At 52.7% G+C, this 15414-nt stretch overlaps 1 protein-coding gene across 1 annotated transcript in view; it reads right to left on the bottom strand.

The window, feature by feature from the left end:
- The window catches only part of LOC128802333 (protein-glutamine gamma-glutamyltransferase K-like), a gene marked incomplete at its 5' end in the record, with an annotated part of 50065 nt that overhangs the window by 17267 nt on the left and 17384 nt on the right, over positions 1-15414 (bottom strand). Inside the window, 6 exons of the mRNA XM_053968651.1 lie at positions 1060-1377; positions 3019-3155; positions 7109-7269; positions 10915-11193; positions 12631-12784; positions 13832-13920. Of these exons, the coding sequence (XP_053824626.1) occupies positions 1060-1377; positions 3019-3155; positions 7109-7269; positions 10915-11193; positions 12631-12784; positions 13832-13920 (1138 nt within the window). The remainder of the gene's footprint in view (positions 1-1059; positions 1378-3018; positions 3156-7108; positions 7270-10914; positions 11194-12630; positions 12785-13831; positions 13921-15414) is intronic.

Genomic DNA, 15414 nt, shown 5'->3' with positions numbered 1-15414 from the left:
CTGAATGACGTCACTCGCGGCGGGTTTTGAACTGCGCTTTTATTGGAGGGCGGGAAAGTGACGTCATCGCGGGGCGGCGACGTCACCGGGAGGGGCGGGGAGGGGGCTGGGGCGGTCCCGGTGCTCCCAGTATGGACCAGTATGGACCAGTACGAGCCAGTATGGACCAGTATGGACCAGTGACCCCCGTGACCCCTCCCAGTGCTCCCAGTATGGACCAGTATGGACCAGTGACCCCCAGTAACCCCTCCCAGTGCTCCCAGTATGAACCAGTGACCCCTCCCAGTGCTCCCAGTATGGACCACTGACCCCCAGTGACCCCCAGTAACTGCTCCCAGTGCTCCCAGTATGGACCAGTGACCCCCAGTAACCCATCCCAGTGCTCCCAGTATGAACAAGTAACTGCTCCCAGTGCTCCCAGTATGGACCAGTGACCCCCAGTAACCCATCCCAGTGCTCCCAGTATGAACAAGTAACTGCTCCCAGTGCTCCCAGTATGGACCAGTGACCCCCAGTGACCCCCAGTAACTGCTCCCAGTGCTCCCAGTATGGACCAGTAACCCCCAGTAACCCATCCCAGTGCTCCCAGTGCCCCCTCCCAGCGCTCCCAGTACAAACCAGTGCTCCCAGTGCCCCCTCCCAGCGCTCCCAGTACAAACCAGTGCTCCCAGTGCCCCCTCCAGCGCTCCCAGTACAAACCAGTGCTCCCAGTGCCCCCTCCCAGCGCTCCCAGTACAAACCAGTGCTCCCAGTACAAACCAGTGCTCCCAGTGCCCCCTCCCAGCGCTCCCAGTACAAACCAGTGCTCCCAGTGCCCCCTCCCAGCGCTCCCAGTACAAACCAGTGCTCCCAGTGCCCCCTCCCAGCGCTCCCAGTACAAACCAGTGCTCCCAGTGCCCCCTCCCAGCGCTCCCAGTACAAACCAGTGCTCCCAGTACAAACCAGTGCTCCCAGTGCCCCTCCCAGCGCTCCCAGTACAAACCAGTGCTCCCAGTGCCCCCTCCCAGCGCTCCCAGTACAAACCAGTGCTCCCAGTACAAACCAGTGCTCCCAGTTCACCCCCCCGTGCTGCCCCCGGGCCTCCCCCTCCTCCTGCGCCGCCTCCTGCCGCCGCCGCCGGCGTTCCCGGCGCTCCCAGCGTTCCCGGTAAGGCTCGCGGCGCTCCCAGCGAGGCTCCCAGTGTTCCCAGTAAGGCTCCCAGTGTTCCCAGTAAGGCTCCCAGTGCTCCCAGTGCTCCCAGTAAGCGCCTGGAACTGGAGGCTGCCGTGCACGGGCGGCAGCGCTGCGCTCTCCAGCGTGGCCGCCAGGCGGCGCTGCCCGGCGCGCAGCGGCGTCACTGATTGGCTGAGGCGGAGCGTCTGCCCCGCCCCCAGCGAGCTGCGCGGGAAAGGAGCCGTGAGAGCCGGAATAGACCAGTATGGACCAGTATAAACCAGTATGGACCAGTATGGACCAGTATGGACCAGTAGGGACCAGTATGGACCAGTATGGACCAGTATGGACCAGTAGGGACCAGTATGGACCAGTATAAACCAGTACGGACCAGTATGGACCAGTACGGACCAGTATGGACCAGTACGGACCAGTATGGACCAGTACGGACCAGTATGGACCAGTAGGGACCAGTATGGACCAGTATAAACCAGTACGGACCAGTATGGACCAGTACGGACCAGTATGGACCAGTACGGACCAGTATGGACCAGTATAAACCAGTATGGACCAGTATGGACCAGTATGGACCAGTACGGACCAGTATGGACCAGTACGGACCAGTATGGACCAGTATAAACCAGTATGGACCAGTATGGACCAGTACGGACCAGTATGGACCAGTATGGACCAGTATGGACCAGTATGGACCAGTACGGACCAGTATAAACCAGTATGGACCAGTATGGACCAGTATGGACCAGTACGGACCAGTATAAACCAGTACGGACCAGTATAAACCAGTATGGACCAGTATGGACCAGTATAAACCAGTATAAACCAGTATGGACCAGTATGGACCAGTATAAACCAGTACGGACCAGTATGGACCAGTATGGACCAGTATGGACCAGTATGGACCAGTATGGACCAGTATAAACCAGTATGGACCAGTATGGACCAGTATAAACCAGTACAAACCAGTAACCCCAAATCCCAATTTAACCCTTTCCTAACCCATTTTTAACCCTTTCTTAACCCTTTTTTACCCATTTTTCAATCAAATTTTAACCAATTTTCCCCCATTTTCCCCCGTTTCCCCCCTCCCAGTATAAACCAGTATAAACCAGTTCCTCCCAGTCCCTCCCAGTATAAACCAGTATAAACCAGTATAAACCAGTATAAACCAGTATAAACCAGTAACCCCAAATCCCAATTTAACCCCTTCCTAACCACTTTTTAAACCTTTCTTAACCCATTTTGACCCATTTTTCAATCAAATTTTGACCAATTTTCCCCCATTTTCCCCCATTTTTCCCCTCCCAGTATAAACCAGTATAAACCAGTTCCTCCCAGTCCCTCCCAGTCCCTCCCAGTATAAACCAGTAACCCCAAATCCCAATTCAACCCTTTCCTAACCCATTTTTAACCCTTTCTTAACCCATTTTTACCCATTTTCACCCAAATTTTGACCATTTTTCACCTTTTTTCCCCCATTTTCCCCCTCCCAGTATAAACCAGTATAAACCAGTATAAACCAGTACAAACCAGTAACCCCAAATCCCAATTTAACCCTTTCCTAACTCATTTTTAACCCTTTCTTAACCCATTTTTACCCATTTTCACCCACATTTTGACCATTTTCCCCCCATTTTTCCCCATTTTCCCCTCCCAGTATAAACCAGTATAAACCAGTATAAACCAGTAACCCCAAATCCGAATTTAACCCTTTCCTAACCCATTTTTAACCCTTTCTTAACCCATTTTCACCCATTTTTCACCCACATTTTGACCATTTTTCCCCATTTTTCCCCATTTTCCCCTTCCCAGTATAAACCAGTATAAACCAGTATGCACCAGTCTCACCCCAGCGCCGCGGGTTTGGGGCAGGCGATGCCGGCGCCCTCCATGCGCAGCGAGGCCCCGGCCAGCGGCTCCGGCAGAGGGTTCTGGAACACGACCTGGACGGGCACGGCGCGGCCGACCTCGGCCGGGCCCAGCAGCTGGGGAGACCCAAAATCCCCGGGATTGAGCCCAAAAATTCCACACAAAAATCACATCCCCAGAACCCCAAAAACCCGCGGGATTCAGCCCAAAAATTCCACACAAAAATCCCCGAAATCACCGGGATTCAGCCCAAAAATTCCACACAAAAATTCCACACAAAAATCCCTGAAATCCCCGGGATTCAGCCCAAAAATTCCACACAAAAATCCCCGAAATCCGCGGGATTCAGCCCAAAAATTCCACACAAAAAATCCCCGAAATCACCGGGATTCAGCCAAAAAAATCCACACAAAAATCCCAGAAATCCGCAGGATTCAGCCCAAAAATTCCACACAAAAATCCCCAAAATCCCCGGGATTCAGCCCAAAAATTCCACACAAAAATCCCCGAAATCGCCGGGATTCAGCCCAAAAAATCCACACAAAAATCCCCGAAATCCGCGGGATTCAGCCCAAAAATTCCACCCAAAAATCCCAGAAATCCGCGGGATTCAGCCCAAAAATTCCACACAAAAATCCCCGAAATCCGCGGGATTCAGCCCAAAAATTCCACACAAAAATCCCATCCCCAGAATCCCAAAAACCCGCGGGATTCAGCCCAAAAATTCCACACAAAAATCACATCCCCAAAATCCCAAAAATTCGCGGGATTCAGCCCAAAAATTCCACACAAAAAACCCCAAAATCCCCGGGATTCACCCCAAAAATTCCACAAAAAAATCCCATCCCGAAAATCCCCGAAATCCGCGGGATTCAGCCCAAAAATTCCAGACAAAAATCCCCGAAACCCGCGGGATTCAACCCAAAAATTCCACACAAAAATCCCAGAAATCGCCGGGATTCAGCCCAAAAATTCCACACAAAAATCCCATCCCCAAAATCCCAAAAATTCGCGGGATTCAGCCCAAAAATTCCACCCAAAAATCCCATCCCCAAAATCCCAAAAACCCGCGGGATTCAGCCCAAAAATTCCACACAAAAATCCCAGAAACCCGCGGGATTGAGCCCAAAAATTCCACACAAAAATCCCCGAAATCCGCGGGATTCAGCCCAAAAATTCCACACAAAAATCCCCGAAATCCGCGGGATTCAGCCCAAAAATTCCACACAAAAATCCCAGAAATCCGCGGGATTCAGCCCAAAAATTCCACACAAAAATCCCCGAAATCGCCGGGATTCAGCCCAAAAATTCCACACAAAATTCCCCAAAATCCCCGGGATTCAGCCCAAAAATTCCACACAAAAATCCCCGAAATCCGCGGGATTCAGCCCAAAAATTCCACACAAAAATCCCAGAAATCGCCGGGATTCAGCCCAAAAATTCCACACAAAAATCCCATCCCCAAAATCCCAAAAATTCGCGGGATTCAGCCCAAAAATTCCACACAAAAATCCCATCCCCAAAATCCCAAAAATTCGCGGGATTCAGCCCAAAAATTCCACACAAAAAACCCAGAAATCCGCGGGATTCAGCCCAAAAATTCCACCCAAAAATCCCCAAAATCCCCGGGATTCAGCCCAAAAATTCCACACAAAAATCCCAGAAATCCGCGGGATTCAGCCCAAAAATTCCACCCAAAAAATCCCCGAAATCACCGGGATTGAGCCCAAAAATTCCACCCAAAAATCCCCGAAATCGCCGGGATTCAGCCCAAAATTTCCACACAAAAATCCCCAAAATCGCCGGGATTCAGCCCAAAAATTCCACACAAAAATCCCAGAAATCGCCGGGATTCAGCCCAAAAATTCCACACAAAAATCCCCGAAATCCCCGGGATTCAGCCCAAAAATTCCATCCCAAAAATCCCAGAAATCCGCGGGATTCAGCCCAAAAATTCCACACAAAAATCCCATCCCCAAAATCCCAAAAACCCGCGGGATTCAGCCCAAAAATTCCACCCAAAAATCCCAGAAATCCGCGGGATTCAGCCCAAAAATTCCACCCAAAAATCCCAGAAATCCGCGGGATTCAGCCCAAAAATTCCACACAAAAATCCCAGAAATCACCGGGATTCAGCCCAAAAATTCCACACAAAAATCCCTGAAATCCGCGGGATTCAGCCCAAAAATTCCACCCAAAAATCCCAGAAATCGCCGGGATTCAGCCCAAAAATTCCACACAAAAAATCCCCAAAATCACCGGGATTCAGCCCAAAAATTCCACACAAAAATCCCATCCCCAAAATCCCAAAAACCCGCGGGATTCAGCCCAAAAATTCCACACAAAAATCCCAGAAATGGCCGGGATTCAGCCCAAAAATTCCACACAAAAATCCCCAAAATCCCCGGGATTCAGCCCAAAAATTCCACACAAAAATCCCGGAAATCACCGGGATTCAACCCAAAAATTCCACAAAAAATCCCAGAAATCGCCGGGATTCAGCCCAAAAATTCCACACAAAAATCCCCGAAATCCCCGGGATTCTTTTGGGATTGTTTGGGTTTTCTTTGGGATTTTTTTGGGGATTTTTTTTTGGGGTTCCTTTGGGATTTTTTGGGATTCCTTTGGGATTTTTTAGGGTTCATTTTGGGATTTTTCTGGGATTCCTTTTTGGGATTTTTTTTGATTTTTCGGGGTTCATTTTTGGGATTTTTCTGGGATTCCTTTGGGATTCCTTTTTGGGATGTTTTGGTGTTCCTTTTTGGGATTTTTTTGGAATTCCTTTTTGGGATTTTTGGGGATGTTCCGCGGTTCCTTTTTGGGATTTTTTGGGGATGTTTCGCGGTTCCTTTTTGGGATTTTTGGGGATGTTCCGCGGTTCCTTTTTGGGATTTTTTGGGATGTTTTGGGGTTCCTTTTTGGGATTTTTTTGGAATTCCTTTTTGGGATTTTTGGGGATGTTCCGCGGTTCCTTTTTGGGATTTTTTGGGATGTTTTGGAATTCCTTTTTGGGATTTTTTGGCATTTTTCGCGGTTCCTTTTTGGGATTTTTGGGGATGTTCCGCGGTTCCTTTTGGGATTTTTTGGGGTTCCTTTTGGGAATTTTTTGGGATTTTTTGGGATTCCTTTTTGGGATTTTTGGGATGTTCCGCGGTTCCTTTTTGGGATTTTTGGGGATGTTCCGCGGTTCCTTTTTGGGATTTTTCGGGGTTCCTTTTGGGAATTTTTTGGGATTTTTTGGGGTTCCTTTTTGGGATTTTTTGGGATGTTCCGCGGTTCCTTTTTGGGATTTTTGGGGATTTTTTGGGATACCTTTCTGGGATTTTTTTTGATTTTTCGGGATTCCTTTTTGGGATTTTTTGGGATTTTTCGGGATTCCTTTTTGGGATTTTTTGGGATTTTTCGGGGTTCCTTTTTGGGATTTTTTGGGATTTTTCGGGGTTCCTTTTTGGGATTTTTTGGGATGTTCCGCGGTTCCTTTTTGGGATTTTTGGGGATTTTTTGGGATACCTTTCTGGGATTTTTTTTGGATTTTTCGGGATTCCTTTTTGGGATTTTTTGGGATTTTTCGGGATTCCTTTTTGGGATTTTTTGGGATTTTTCGGGGTTCCTTTTTGGGATTTTTTTGGAATTCCTTTTTGGGATTTTTGGGGATGTTCCGCGGTTCCTTTTTGGGATTTTTTGGGATGTTTTGGGGTTCCTTTTTGGGATTTTTTTGGAATTCCTTTTTGGGATTTTTTGGGATGTTCCGCGGTTCCTTTTTGGGATTTTTGGGGATGTTCCGCGGTTCCTTTTTGGGATTTTTTGGGGTTCCTTTTGGGAATTTTTTGGGATTTTTCGGGGTTCCTTTTTGGGATTTTTTGGGATGTTCCGCGGTTCCTTTTTGGGATTTTTGGGGATTTTTTGGGATACCTTTCTGGGATTTTTTTGGATTTTTCGGTGTTCCTTTTTGGGATTTTTTGGGATTTTTCGGGGTTCCTTTTTGGGATTTTTTTGGAATTCCTTTTTGGGATTTTTTGGGGGATGTTCCGCGGTTCCCTTTTGGGGTTTTTTGGGGCGCCGCCGTTACCGTCAGCGTGAGCTCGGGCGTGTGCAGCCGCACCAGCAGCTCCTTGGCCAGCACCTGGCCGCTCTCCTGCACGCCCGCCGCCACCGTCAGCTTCAGCGCCGCCCGGTCGCCCACGTGCGGCCGGTACTCGCCGTACGTCACCGTCATGGCCACCGCCTCCTCTGCGGGGACACGCCGGCGTCGTTGGGGACACACCCGGGGGATGGCAGGGACACCCCGGGGGACGTTGGGGACACCCCAAAGGACATTGGGGACACCCCAGGGGACCTCGGGGGCACCCCAAGGGATGTTGGGGACACCCCCAGGGGACGTTGGGGACACCCCAAAGGACATCGGGGACACTCCCAGGGGATGTTGGGGACACCCCAAAGGACATTGGGGACACCCCAGGGGACATTGGGGACACCCCAAGGGACACTGGGGACACCCCAGGGGACCTCGGGGGCACCCCAAGGGATGTTGGGGACACCCCCAGGGGATGTTGGGGACACCCCAAAGGACATTGGGGACACCCCAAAGGACATTGGGGACACCCCAGGAGATGTTGGGGACACCCCCAGGGGACATTGGGGACACCCAGGGGACATTGGGGACACCCCAAAGGACATTGGGGACACCCCAGGAGATGTTGGGGACACCCCAAAGGACATTGGGGACACCCAGGGGACATTGGGGACACCCCCAGGGGACATTGGGGACACCCCCAGGGACATTGGGGACATGCCAGGGACATCAGGGACACCCCAAGGGGACATTGGGGACACCCTAAAGGACATTGGGGACACCCCCAGGGGATGTTGGGGACACCCCAAGGGGACATTGGGGACACCCCAGGGGACCTCGGGGGCACCCCAAGGGATGTTGGGGACACCCCCAGGGGATGTTGGGGACACCCCAAAGGACATTGGGGACACCCCAGGAGATGTTGGGGACACCCCAAAGGACACTGGGGACACCCAGGGGATGTTGGGGACACCCCAAAGGACATTGGGGACACCCAGGGGACACCCCCAGGGGACATTGGGGACACGCCAAAGGACATTGGGGACACCCCAGGGGATGTTGGGGACACCCCCAGGGGATGTTGGGGACACCCCAAGGGGACATTGGGGACACCCCCAGGGGACATTGTGGACACCCCAAGGGGACATTGGGGACACCCCGGGGGTTGTTGGGGACACCCCAAAGGACACTGGGGACACCCCGCGGGATGGAGGGGACACCCCAAGGGGACATTGGGGACACCCCAGGAGATGTTGGGGACACCCCAAAGGACATTGGGGACACCCAGGGGACACCCCCAGGGGACATTGGGGACACGCCAAAGGACATTGGGGACACCCCAGGGGATGTTGGGGACACCCCCAGGGGATGTTGGGGACACCCCAAGGGGACATTGGGGACACCCCAGGAGACATTGGGGACACCCCCAGGGGATGTTTGGGACACCCCCAGGGACATTGGGGACATGCCAGGGACATCAGGGACACCCCAAGGGGACATTGGGGACACCCCAAAGGACATTGGGGACACCCCAGGGGACATTGGAGACACCCTAAAGGACATTGGGGACACGCCAAGGGACATTACTGGGGACACTGGGGACACCCCAAGGGGACATCATTGGGGGGACACTGAGGACACCCCAGGGGATGTTGGGGACACCCCAAAGGACATTGGGGACACCCCCAGGGGATGTTGGGGACACCCCAAAGGACATTGGGGACACCCCCAGGGGATGTTGGGGACACCCCAAGGGGACATTGGGGACACCCCCAGGGGATGTTGGGGACACCCCAAGGGGACATTGGGGACACCCCAGGGGACCTCGGGGACACCCCAAGGGATGTTGGGGACACCCCCAGGGGATGTTGGGGACACCCCAAAGGACACTTGGGACACCCCCAGGGGACATCACGGGGGACACTGGGGACACCCCTGGGGGACACTGGGGACACCCCAGGGGAAATTGGGGACATCCCCGGACAGCCCTGGGTGACCCCAAGGTGGCCCCGGGCTCGGGGCTCGTGTTGGAGCTCAATGGGACGGGGCTGGGGACACCTGGGGACACCTTGGGGACACCCTGGGGACACCCTGGGGACACCTGGGGACATCCTGGGGACACCTGGGGACACCCTGGGGACACTTTGGGACATCAGGGACACCCTGGGGACACCCTGGGGACACCCTGGGGACATCCTGGGGACACCTTGGGGACACCCTGGGGACACTTTGGGGACACCCTGGGGACACCTGGGGACATCCTGGGGACACCTGGGGACACCTGGGGACATCCTAGGGACACCTGGGGACACCTGGGGACATCCTAGGGACACCTGGGGACACCCTGGGGACACCTGGGGACACTTTGGGGACACCTTGGGGACACCTGGGGACACTTTGGGGACATCCTGGGGACACCTGGGGACACCCTGGGCACATTTTGGGGACACCTGGGGACACCCTGGGGACACTTTGGGACATCAGGGACACCTGGGGACACCCTGGGGACACCTTGGGGACACCTGGGGACACCCTGGGGACACTTTGGGGACATCCTGGGGACACCTGGGGACATCCTAGGGACACCTGGGGACACCTGGGGACACTTTGGGGACACCCTGGGGACACCTGGGGACACTTTGGGGACACCCTGGGGACACCTGGGGACACCTTGGGGACACCTGGGGACACCTGGGGACACCCTGGGGACACTTTGGGGACACTTGGGGACACCCTGGGGACACCTTGGGGACACCTTGGGGACACCCTGGGGACACTTTGGGGACATCCTGGGGACACCTGGGGACATCCTAGGGACACCTGGGGACACCTGGGGACACTTTGGGGACACCCTGGGGACACTTTGGGGACACCCTGGGGACACCTGGGGACACTTTGGGGACACCCTGGGGACATTTTGGGGACACTTTGGGGACACCTGGGGACACCCTGGGGACACCTTGTGGACACCTTGGGGACATTTTGGGGGGTCCTGGGGGGTCCCCGGGTGTGGCATTGAAGGGGTGGCGCTGCCCTGGCCCTCCCAGTATAAACCAATAAAAACCAGTATAAACCAGTACCAAACCAGTACAAACTGGTATCAAACCAGAATAAACCAATACAAACCAGTTTGAACCAGTATGGACCAGTATAAACCAGTATAAACCAGTACCAAACCAGTATAAACCAATATAAACCAGTTTGAACCAGTAGGGACCAGTGTAAACCAGTATAAACCAGTTCCAAACCAGTATAAACCAGTATAAACCACTATAAACCAGTATAAACCAGTACCAAACCAGCATAAACCAGTACCAAACTGGTATAAACCAGTATAAACCAGTACAAACCAGTATAAACTGGTATCAAATGACTATAAACCAGTATAAACCAGTACAAACCAGTACCAAACCAGTATAAACCAGTACCAAATACTGAATTCCACACCAATTCCCCCCCCCCATTTTTCACCCTTTGGGCGACCCAAAACCCCCCAAAATCCCCTCAAAACCCCCTCCCAGTACAAACCAGTATAAACCAGTCCCTTCCAGTCCCCTCCCAGTATAAACCAGTACAAACCAGTACAAACCAGTACAAACCAGTATAAACCAGTATAAACCAGTGCAAACCAGTACCAAACCAGTATAAACCAGTACCAAATACTGACTTTACCACCGATTTTCCCCATTTTTCACCCTTTGGGTGACCCAAAACCCCCTCCCAGTATAAACCAGTACCAAACCAGTACAAACCAGTACAAACCAGTACAAACCAGTATGAACCAGTATGAAGCAGCGGCTCACCCTGGCCCGGCGGCAGCGTCCGGCTGTGCTGCTCCTGCCGGAAGGCGGCTCCGGCCACTCCGGTGTAGTGGACGGCGCAGAGGGAGAAGCGCAGCCGCAGCGTCCGAGGCTCCGGCCCCTGGTTCTTGACCACCGCCCGCAGCTCCAGGTCGGCTCCGGCCACGGCCGGACCGGCCCCGACGGTCAGCGTCACCTCTCCGGACGAGGTGGGGCCGCGCTGGCGCGGCCGCGAGCCGTGGGACGTGGCCGCGGAGACGGCGCGGCGCTCCTCCTCCGAGCCTGGCCGGGGCACAGGGGTCAAGGGGTCATTGGGGGGGTCATTGGTCATTGGTTGGGTCAATGGTCATTGGTTGGGTCAAGAGTTGGGTCAAGGGGTCATTGGTTGGGTCAATGGTCATTGGTTGGGTCAATGGTCATTGGGGGGGTCAAGGGGTCATTGGTTGGGTCAAGAGGTCATTGGGGGGGTCAATGGTCATTGGGGGGGTCAATGGTCATTGGTTGGGTCAAGAGTTGGGTCAAGGGGTCATTGGTTGGGTCAATGGTCATTGGGGGGGTCAATGGTCATTGGTTGGGTGAAGAGTTGGGTCAATGGTCATTGGTTGGGTCAAGAGTTGGGTCAAGGGGTCATTGGGGGGGTCATTGGTCATTGGTTGGGTCAATGGTCATTGGTTGGGTCAATGGTCATTGGTTGGGTCATTGGTCATTGGTTGGGTCAATGGTCATTGGTTGGGTCAATGGTCATTGGTTGGGTCAGTGGTCATTGGTTGGGTCATTGGTCATTGGTTGGGTCAATGGTCATTGGGGGGGTCAGTGGTCATTGGTTGGGTCAAGAGGTCATTGGGGGGGTCAATGGCCATTGGTTGGGTCAATGGTCATTGGTTGGGTCAATGGTCATTGGGGGGATCAGTGGTCATTGGTTGGGTCAATGGTCATTGTTTGGGTCAAGGGTTAGGTCAATGGTCATTGGTTGGGTCAATGGTCAATAGTTGGGTCAATGGTCATTGGTTGGGTCAATGGTCATTGGTTGGGTCAATGGTCATTGGTTGGGCCAATGGTCATTGGTTGGGCCAAGGGGTCATTGGTGGGGTCAGTGGTCAATGGCTGGGTCCAAAGTCAGCTCACTCAAGGGTCAGTGGTCACTCATTGGTCACTCAGTGGCCATTGGCCACTCATTGGTCACTGCTCCTGGGGGTGTTTGTACTGGTCAGTGATGTCCACTCTGGCCGCAGAGCCGGCCCCCAGCGTGCTGATCCTGCGGTCACTCATTGGTCACTCATTGGTCACTCATTGGTCACTCATTGGTCACTCATTGGTCACTCAGGGGTCAGTGGTCACTCGGTGGTCACTCACTGACCCTCGGGGTGTTTGTACTGGTCAGTGATGTCCACTCTGGCCGCAGAGCCGGCCCCCAGCGTGCTGCTCCTGCGGTCACTCATTGGTCACTCATTGGTCACTCATTGGTCACTCATTGGTCACTCATTGGTCACTCGGGGGTCAGTGGTCACTCAGTGGTCACTCGGTGGTCACTCACTGACCCTCGGGGTGTTTGTACTGGTCAGTGATGTCCACTCTGGCCGCAGAGCCGGCCCCCAGCGTGCTGCTCCTGCGGTCACTCATTGGTCACTCATTGGTCACTCATTGGTCACTCATTGGTCACTCATTGGTCACTCGGGGGTCAGTGGTCACTCAGTGGTCACTCGGTGGTCACTCACTGACCCTCGGGGTGTTTGTACTGGTCAGTGATGTCCACTCTGGCCGCAGAGCCGGCCCCCAGCGTGCTGATCCTCCGGCCGATCGCGCGCTCCTCCACGTGCACCACGGCGAAGCCGCCGTGCGGCTGCCGCTGCCAGTACACCTTGTCGCTGTTCACCTGCGTAATTAATGAGCCAATTTGCATAATTAATTAGGTTATTAACGCTGCTTATAACCCCCCACAGCAGCACTGTTAATTGTGTTCCATTGTTAGTTAATTAACCCTGCTCTGCGTAATTAGGTTTGTGTGCTGCCGCTGCCAGCACACCTTGTCGTTGTTCACCTGCATAATTAATCAGCCAATTTGCATAATTGATTAGGTTATTAACGCTGCTTATAACCCCCCACAGCAGCACTGTTAATTATGAGTCTTTGTTAGGCTAATTAACCCTGGTTTATGTAATTAGGACATGCCCCTGACGGCCTCATTTGCATAATTAGTGATCACCCCCTCAGCGCCTTTAGTTACCTCGGCTAATTAGCATAATTAAGGCTTGATTTGCATAATTACACCACACCCACCACCGCAAGCCGCCGGTGCGTTGCCATTGTTGGCCTTCTCCTTTCCTTAATTAACGATCTCATTTGCATAATTAAGCACACCTCTCAGCAGCACTGTTAATTACACCTATTAATTAGCATAATCAAGCCCTCATTTGCATAATTAAGCCACTCCTTGCATTTCAAACTGCCATTGTTCAGGTGCTCATTTCCGTAATTAATGAAATCATTTGCGTAGTTAATAATCCCCCCATAGCATCATTAATTATGCAGATTAATTGGCCTAATTAATGACTCATTTGCATATCAAAGCCACGCCCACAAACCCAAGCCTCCAGCGCACGGCCATTGCTTATTCTCCACCATTAACCACCTCATTTGCATAATTAATCACCCCCCTTTTAGCAACATTACCCACCTAATTAACCCCTCATTTGCATAATCATGCCCCACCCACCAAATTAACCCCTCATTTGCATAATCACGCCCCGCCCACCACCGCTGCCAGCACAAGTCCTCGTCCGCTCCACTCATTTCCATAACCACCCGCCTCATTTGCATAATTAATCCCCGCCCCCCCTTCACCGCCACCGACCGCGGAGGCTGGCGAGGTTAATTAGAGGGTAATTAGAGGCTCCTAATTTGCATGAGGAGCCCCGCCCACCTCGGCGAAGACGAAGGGCGTGTCGTACTTGAGGAAAACGTCGCCGTTCTTGACGGCCGTGACCGAGCAGGGCCCGCAGCAGAACAGGCCTGGAACCAGTACGGACCAGTATGGACCAGTACGGACCAGTACGGACCAGTATGGACCAGTATGGACCAGTATGGACCAGTATGGACCAGTATGGACCAGTACGGACCAGTATAAACCAGTACGGACCAGTATGGACCAGTACGGACCAGTATGGACCAGTATAAACCAGTATGGACCAGTATGGACCAGTACGGACCAGTATGGACCAGTACGGACCAGTATAAACCAGTATGGACCAGTACGGACCAGTACGGACCAGTATAAACCAGTACGGACCAGTATGGACCAGTATGGACCAGTATGGACCAGTATGGACCAGTACGGACCAGTATAAATCAGTACGGACCAGTATAAACCAGTATGGACCAGTATGGACCAGTATAAACCAGTATGGACCAGTATGGACCAGTATGGACCAGTACGGACCAGTATGGACCAGTACAGACCAGTATAAACCAGTATGGACCAGTATGGACCAGTATAAACCAGTATGGACCAGTACGGACCAGTATGGACCAGTACGGACCAGTATGGACCAGTACGGACCAGTATAAACCAGTACGGACCAGTATGGACCAGTACGGACCAGTATGGACCAGTATAAACCAGTATGGACCAGTATGGACCAGTATAAACCAGTATGGACCAGTATGGACCAGTATGGACCAGTACGGACCAGTATGGACCAGTATGGACCAGTATGGACCAGTATGGACCAGTACGGACCAGTATAAATCAGTACGGACCAGTATAAACCAGTATGGACCAGTATGGACCAGTATAAACCAGTATGGACCAGTATGGACCAGTATGGACCAGTACGGACCAGTATGGACCAGTACAGACCAGTATAAACCAGTATGGACCAGTATGGACCAGTATAAACCAGTATGGACCAGTACGGACCAGTATGGACCAGTACGGACCAGTATGGACCAGTACGGACCAGTATAAACCAGTACGGACCAGTACGGACCAGTACAGACCAGTATAAACCAGTATGGACCAGTATGGACCAGTATAAACCAGTATGGACCAGTATGGACCAGTACGGACCAGTATGGACCAGTACGGACCAGTATAAACCAGTATGGACCAGTACGGACCAGTACGGACCAGTATAAACCAGTACGGACCAGTATGGACCAGTATGGACCAGTACAGACCAGTACGGACCAGTATAAACCAGTATGGACCAGTACGGACCAGTACGGACCAGTATAAACCAGTATGGACCAGTACGGACCAGTATAAACCAGTATGGACCAGTATGGACCAGTACGGACCAGTACGGACCAGTATAAACCAGTACGGACCAGTATGGACCAGTATGGACCAGTATAAACCAGTACGGACCAGTATAAACCAGTATGGACCAGTATGGACCAGTATGGACCAGTACGGACCAGTATGGACCAGTATGGACCAGTATGGACCAGTATGGACCAGTACGGACCAGTATAAACCAGTACGGACCAGTATAAACCAGTATG

Source organism: Vidua chalybeata, chromosome 38, assembly GCF_026979565.1.
Source record: "Vidua chalybeata isolate OUT-0048 chromosome 38, bVidCha1 merged haplotype, whole genome shotgun sequence".
Classification (NCBI taxonomy): domain Eukaryota; kingdom Metazoa; phylum Chordata; class Aves; order Passeriformes; family Viduidae; genus Vidua; species Vidua chalybeata.
Note: the sequence above shows the minus strand (reverse complement) of the source record. Positions and strands in the feature narration are given on the sequence as shown.